The following is a 7595-nucleotide window of genomic DNA, read 5'->3' as shown; positions in this document are numbered from 1 at the left end:
ACTAAGCCACACTACAACACTGGTGTTCACGAAACAGAGCTAGCAAGGATCATAACAGGTATGTTTTTTTTTTTGGCAATACTTTGAAAGGCCAGAAGAGAAAAGGCTCCGGTGACTTCCCAGTCCTTACGGGCACGCAGAAGAAGGCACCGAGATTCTGCTCCGTGGTGTATCGCAAGGCAGCAAGGCAGAGCAGCCCTACAGCAAGCTGCAAAACTCCCACCCTCCTCCTCCACATTCTGTCGGGAGGGAGCGGGCCGTGAAGCCCTTGCTGTGTTGCCTTAATCCAAGGCCATCCAAGTAAGGCACTGAGCACGCTCTTGGCTGAAAGTAAAGCAAGGAGAGGACGTTACAGTAAACCACAATTTGACAGCTTTCCCCTTTACAGCTGCGCAGGACCTGCAGATCTGCAGCGTGGTGTGCCCTTCGAGCACGCTGCTCTCATCAAGGTGAAGTTAGGATTCACGGAGGAGCAGGTCCAGACTTCCCACTGCAGCAATTTAGCCAGCCGTTGTGTTGGCAGACCTGGTAAAGCAGCATTAGACACTGTTGGATTGGATCTGGATTAGCATGAGAGGGGCAGGTTGAAAGGAGCAGCAGCAAGATTTGGGATTCAGAAAGGTTACAAGTTGTGCTTCTGAATTTCGTGCCACCATGCCTGTGGAGTTCGCTTATCACCTGCAAGGGATGGAACAAGCGCCTGTGCCTGGGCTCCTGCCCTTCCCCGAGGCCGTAGGGAACGGGGTTGTCTTAAAGCTAGCCAAAGAGAGTCCCCTGGGGTCTCTGCCTCCACGTTTTTAATATGAACCGGACTGAGGGACTGAGCCCAAGCACCTGAAAACAAGCTGCACTGCCAGCGAGGAGCACTGGTGGGGAGGAAGAGCTGGCAGAGGAAGAAGCCACACACTGAACCTGCCCAGGACCCCTCGCTCCCTGCCAGTGTTTGCTCTCTAGCAGCTGAGGGGCTTCCCAAATGGGGACCCAAATGGGTCCCTTTGCCCGTGCAGCTCCTTCCTTTTCTGGAGTCGGGATAAGCGGGACACGGAGCAGCCAGCCTTTGCTCCTGGAGCCTGAGCTCACCGACAACAGGCAGCTCTCCTCAGTGCCCTCAGGCTTACCTTTTAAAATCCCAAATGGAGCCTAAAGCCCTGCAGGACCTACAAGCTGTAGGGTTGTGGCAAAGCCTCCGGCTGCTGAAGCAAGCTCCAGCAGCACCACGGTCACTCGGGGCTGGGCAGGGCAGGAAGCGGGGGCACCACCCAGGACACGGAGTGCTCACAGAACGAGGCTTGGGTGTCTGCACAGCTCCGTTTCCAAACATAACGAAGAAAGAAAAGAGGAAGAGAAGCTGAGAGCTGGTCTGGGAGGAAATCCCAGGCAGTTCCTAAAGCCTCAGTGCTGGAAGGGTCCTGAGAGGGGAAGAGGAGTCAAACCCTACTGCAGCACCGACCCACGAGGTGAGAGGTGGTTAGAGGATGTCTTAAGAGCTCGCTAGAAGAGAAGGGGAAGCGTGATTTGAACTGTTCCAGATGCCCAAGCCAAGAGGCTTGACAGAGCCGGACACTTTGCCACCTACACTCGTAACTCAGTGACAGCCTCCCGGGGTGATGTGGCACACGAGGAGCCAGCGCCGAGCCCCGTGCAGCAGCCGTGGTTCTCACAAGTCACTTCCCAAACTGCAGCTCTCCCCAGCGCACAGGGCACGGCACAAAGCAAGCATTAACAGGGGCTTATTTGTTCCCATCTTGCTGAAGTCTGATTCAACACTGCAGCCCTTGGAAATACAAAACACGAGGGTGAAGTTTAGCCTTAACAATACCAACTTGGAGCCCAACATTAATAAGCACAGAGCCAACATCAATTGTTCCAGTCATTCGAGACACAGTTGAGTCCTTATGGTCTCTAAAAAAATCAGACACAGTTTAGATCTCCCTGTACAGTTTGGAAGCAGAAAATGGACAAGATCAAGTTACCCAGCTGAAACTTCTCCTCTGTGTTCAGAGACCAGCCCGGGCTGTTGGATTATTTGTTGCCTGCACAAAGTGACTGCAAATTAAATGCAATATGGTATAGACTCCAAAAAGCCAGAGTTATTTACAAGGCAAAGGCAACTGCTACTATCTGACTGGTGATAGAGGCCAGCAGAGGGGAGAAAGCAGGGTTAGTGTGAGCAGAAGAGCAGACAGAGCTAGAATTAAACTAGGGCAGCCACACTTCTCTTGTGGCTGTTTAAGAAACATCCTCAGTCTGCCCATTCTCCTACTGAAACGCTTCTCTAAGGTGACAGTGCAAATGCTTCAACGTGGGCTGGGTTTTTGTGGAGCTGCTTGGCAGTCCCTATAGCATTTTGCATCTTCACAGTGACAGCCTATGCAGCTGCTAATCACCAACTGCCCGGAAGCTTTGACTGTGCTGCCAGGGGAAAAAAATAGGATTAGTTTGGGATTTCAGCATGGAAACAAGTGATTAGAGAAATGTATGAAATAATCAGGCTTCAAAACAGAGAGCTAGGGCAGGAGGCATATCTGGTAAAGGGTCAGTCACAACGGGAGCAAGCAAACCTCATCTGAACTTTAAGCACGATGTACTGGTGAAGGAGGAAGCTACTGATCTGTCCATTTCCAGGTCCCAAAGAGAGCAGGGAGTTAAACCATGAATTCACAATCTGCACACATCGCTCTCCTCCTTAGTTCTCCTCTTTTTTGGATTCTTCCTTGGGTGCTTCGGGAACCAGGATGACCTTTCCAACATTCTTCTTCTCTTGCATCTGCCTCATGGCATCTGCCACCTGCAAACGAGGGGAGCCCCGTGAGACCCGCAGCCCCCACGCGGAGCAGCCATGCCCCTCCTGCGCCCAAACAGCCCCCTTGCAGCTGAAAAAAAAGCCATTTTCACCATTGTGCTTCGCTGCCTGGGCTCTCCTCCACTTGCAGAGGGGCAGCAGCAACCTCCCCAGCTGTCGGTGTAATTACAGGGGGCAGACTCAGGGTGGTTCGCAGCCCGGTGCACATCCCCATCCCTCCACGGCTGCTGCTGCCCACGGAGTGCAGCTGAGCACCTGCCCTGGTCCGTGGGGATGCTGTCTGGCATTGCCCAGCTCTGTGCACCGGAGCAGAAGAGCCCAGCCACTTTAAGCTCTTAAAAGGGCGCTGAACATCTGAGGACAGATGGCTGTTGGAACCGCTCAGCCCCCACGGAAAAGGTGCTCAGCCTCAAGCAGAGCGCCCCGTGCAGAAAGCAACCACCCTGGGCTTTTTGTCAGTCCGTATATCAGCTCCGACTCACCTGATCAAAGGGCCATACAGAGTCTATTTTGGGCTTGATCTTGCCTTGATTGTACAGGCTAATCAGCTTGGCTACAACTCCTCCGATGAGCTCGTATTCTTCGTCCATGTAGCCGAGGTGGTAGCCGCACACTGCCTTGTTTTGGTGTAGGAGCTGCAGGGCGTTGATGCTGAATTGGTTCCACCAGGTTTTGGCCATGGCCATGAGGTTCTTCTTCTGCCCAGTGAGCAGGTTTGCTACCCCTAAAGGGAAGACAAGCCACGGATGAACTGGGGTCAACGCAACACAAAAGGCAGCGCGGGCAATAGCCAGGGTAGCACAGGATATGGTGCTGGGGGCAGTGCTGGGAACTGGACTGCATCAGGAGCTGCCCAATAATTTCAGTGAAAGCAGATCCCCAGTTTGGGCTCAAGATTTGGAGCATCTGCACCCGCATATTGCAAAAATCTAGAAGTCATAGAATCACAGAATATCCCGAGTTGGAAGGGACCCATAAGGATCATCGGATCCATCTCCCAGCACCACGCAGGTCTACCCAAAAATTCAGACCAAAAATCTTGGGAGGGCAGCAGCAGTGCAGCTAGGCTGGAGCCCTGGCAGAGGCAAGAGGGGGTTACAAGTCCCAGGCAGGCTGGTGGGACAGCATTCCCCCTCTCCTACAGCCAGGCTCCCCCAGGGAAGCCACACGCTGCAAGGGCCGGGACAGAGGCAGCACACTGCCACAAGTGTCTGGAATCTCGCTGGGGGCTGTGTGAGGGCTTTGTCTCCAGGGACAAAATCGCAGTGTTTCAGGGCTGGGGAATGGAGGGATAAGTATTCAGTAGCCTCAAACCTCATCACCCACACATCCTCTAGAAGAAGGAAAAAAAAAAAAAAGCAAAAAAAAAAAAAGCAAGGCTCTATTAATGCTGAGCATTAATCAGCCTGGACAAAGCAGCTGTGCCAGGGTTCCTCGTGGGGACATTCCAGCTTCCCCTGCAGGCACTGGCTCATACTCGGGGAGAGGTCTCACCATGGAAGGGAAGAGACCCAGAGCCTCTCAGTGTCCGCAGCCCTCGGGACAAAGGTCAGTGCCTCACCCAGGCGAAACATCCTAAAAACCTTTGTGAAAACCGCAGAACTATGACAGAGGCAGCTGGCAGCACCCGTGAGGCTCCCTCGTGGCCCCACGCCCAGGAACGGAGCAGAACGGACGCGCACCCTCCTGCACCAGAGCTGGGGCTGGGACAGGCTGCTCACACTCACCGTAAGTGATGAGTTTGCCCATTGGCTTCAAGAGGTGAAATGCTTTGGATGTGTCGGATCCGCCCAGGGGGTCCAGGACAATGTCCACACCTAGAGGGAACAGAGAACGGCTGGAAGCCTTTGTGCCTAAAAGGAGCGAGGGCTGTTGGAGAAGTCCTCCAGCACACGGTACCTTTGGGAGAGATTTTCCGGACCTCCTCTGCATAATCCATCGTCCTGTAGTCAATGGGGTGGGCGACCCCGCTCTCCTTCAGCGAGTCGTGCTTGGAAGCGGATGCTGTGCCGAAAATGGTGACGTTTTCTACTGTCTTGCACAGCTGGATGGCAGCAGTTCCCACGCCACCTGAAAACCAGCAAAGAGAAAGACTCAGAAGCAGACATGGGAGGAAGGCTTTGCCTGGACGGGAGGAAGGCTCTGCCTGGATGGGAAGAAGGCTTGTGGTGTGTGCTGGTGAGGATTGACCCAGGCTACTGGGAAATGGGACTGCAGGTGATGCTTGGCTGGTCCAGCACCGCTCTCTGCAGCTTCACCAAGCCCCTGTGAAGAAGCCGCACGCTGATGCCGGGAGCCTCAGCATGGGCTGGCGAGGATAACTGACCTGCAGCCATGTGGATGAGGACGCTCTGGTTGGGTCTCAGGTTCCCAAAGTCGAACAGGATCATGTAGGCAGTGATGTAGTTGACAAGGAGAGCAGCTGCCTCCTCAAAGCTCATTCCCTCGGGTATCGGGAACGTCTGCCCGGCCGGCACGTTCACGACCTCTTGCCAGAGCCCAGACCTGGCCAGGACCATCACCTTATCGCCAACCTAAAACCAAACAGACAGCAAGGAGGTGTGAAACGAGCTTAAAACAAGCAGAAATCATCCTACTCTTGGTCTTGCTACAGCAGGACCTAGCAGAGCATTGACTGTTGTGGTTATTTCTGCTACCCCGCAGCAGGATCTGCCTGCCAACAGGCATGATGCTTGGGGCAATGCTTCAACAATGGGATCTACCCTGGAAAAAAGCTTTAGGTAAAGCTTTAAGCCTAAGCTTCCCCAAAAGCTGCTCTTATCCCACGGGGCAAGAAGCATCTGCTCAGCGTGCAGTGGGAAGGAGACCGGCAAAGACCCAGGGAGCCGCATCGGCGAGCAGACAAGAGGCAGAGCCACGGAGCGAGCAGAAAGGCTCCTCGTTGTGTGGGTTTGGCATTCATGCTGCAATAAACCGAGATGTTTTCCTGGAGAGGAGGGGATCATCCCTAACAAACAAGGCTTTTTGAGGCACTTTGTTTTGCTAATTGTGCATCCAAGAGGGATCTCGATGGGGTGTAACTGCACTAGCCCTGAGACCCAAGGTTCTGGGACACCCGGGGCGAGCTGCTCTGCCCTGGGACTTTCTAGAAAGGCAGCAGCCGGAGGCTCACTGGCCACAAACCCCAACACCGTGGGCAGCCAGCTGCTAGCACCCAGAGCTCAGCACCCTTAGGGCACGCTGGACACCAAGTCAGAAGCTGGAGCCATTTCCTTGTATGTCCATGTAGTCCGAAAGGAAGCAGAGCCGTGCAGAAATAGCACGGTCATGCTTCAGCCCTTTGTGCTACTCAGCGTCGAGAAGACATTATTGGTGCAAAGCTCGGCCCCTTCGGCACAGGATCTCCTCCCAGGGGCCCCAAGGCCCCATGAGGGCAGACCGACAGCGATGCTCTCACCACCCCAAATCCTGGGGCAGGGTTTTGGGGCAGGATTTCTGCGCTGCGAGCAGCCAGAACCCGGCAAAAACCCAAACCAGAGCCCCTCGGTGAAGGCTGGGATGCTTCTCGTGGGCACCCATGGCGTAAATCCCGGCTGCGGCACTGGGAGATGGGAGATGATGGGAGATGGGAGATGATGATGGGAGATGGGAGATGATAATGGCAGATGATGGGAGATGATGGGAGACGGGAGATGAGATGATGGGAGACAGGAGGTGATGAATGAAGACGGGAGGCAACGGGAGACCCCCCCCTCCAACCTCCCCACCCCACCGCAGCCCCACCACCGGTGCCGCAGCTCCGGACCCCTTCCCGGGGCCTCGCACACAACCGGAGCCGTTGGGGCCTTAGGGAAAGGAAAAAAAGGGAAGGGAAGAACCGGAGCCGGACCCCCTCCCACCTGGCGATCGCTGACTCCATCCCCCAGGGCGCAGACGGTACCGGCGCACTCCATCCCGGGGCAGACGGGCGGCGGCGGCAGGCGGTCGTAGAGCCCCTGGCGGGCCAGCAGGTCGGCGAAATTGAGGCCGCAGGCACGGACCCGCACCGAAACCTCCCCGGCTCGGGGGCCGCCGCCCCTCCGTGTCTGCACCTTCACCTTTTCGTAGCCACCGAAACCCGTCAGCACCAGCGCCCGGTGCTCCGGGGGCTCCCCGCCGCCGCTCGTCGTCGTCGCCGCCGCCGTCGTCGTCGTCGTTGTCGTTGTCGCCGGTGTCGCCACCGGAGGCTCGGGGGTTTGCTCCGGGGGGGCTGCGGAGGCCGGGGCCGGCTCGGTGGACATGGCGGAGAGGAGCGGAGCCGAGCTGCGGGATCGGGATCGGGATCGGGACCGGGGCGGCGGCGGCGGCGGCGGCGGGCGGGGAAAAGCCGGAGAACGGGGCGCGGCCCGGGGGGGGCGGGCCGGGGGCGGGGGCGGAGCGGCGGGGCCCCGTTCAACCGGGCCGGGGCTGGAGGGGAGGCGCTGTCCGCGGTCCCGGTGCCGGTTCTGGCAGCCCCACTTCACCCCCCCGAGGTCCCGGGGCCGGTCCCGGTAGCCCCCCCTTTCCCCACTGCAGACCCGGGGCCGGTCCCGGTAGCCTCTCTTCACCCCCCCCGAGGTCCCGGGGCCGGTCCCGGCAGCCCCCCTTCAACCCCCGAGGTCCCGATCCCAGTTCCTGCAGCCCCCCTTTAACCCCCGAGGTCTCGGTCCCGATCCCTGCAGCCCCCCCGCAGCCCGGTGCTGCCCCCCCCGCCCTTTGCCGCAGCCCCGGTTCGCCCCCCCCCGCCCTACAGCCGGTCCCCGGGGCCGCCCCGGTCCCTCCCGGGGCAGGGTCCCCGGTGGCAAAGCCCCGG

General features: G+C 57.5%; 1 protein-coding gene across 1 annotated transcript; it reads right to left on the bottom strand.

The window, feature by feature from the left end:
* Positions 1 to 986: 986 nt before the first annotated feature.
* On the bottom strand, positions 987 to 7165 carry VAT1 (vesicle amine transport 1). Its single transcript, XM_082779198.1, has 6 exons — positions 6664 to 7165; positions 5130 to 5337; positions 4703 to 4873; positions 4531 to 4620; positions 3286 to 3527; positions 987 to 2788 (listed from the first exon to the last, which is right to left on the bottom strand). Exons 1-6 carry the CDS (start codon positions 7042 to 7044, stop codon positions 2687 to 2689), a joined length of 1194 nt encoding a protein of 397 aa, XP_082635324.1. The 5' UTR covers positions 7045 to 7165; the 3' UTR covers positions 987 to 2686.
* Positions 7166 to 7595: the final 430 nt, after the last annotated feature.

This window comes from Aythya marila (assembly GCF_965140915.1).
Source record: "Aythya marila genome assembly, chromosome: 25".
NCBI classification, from domain to species: Eukaryota; Metazoa; Chordata; class Aves; order Anseriformes; family Anatidae; genus Aythya; species Aythya marila.
This window is presented reverse-complemented; position numbering and strand designations above follow the sequence as displayed.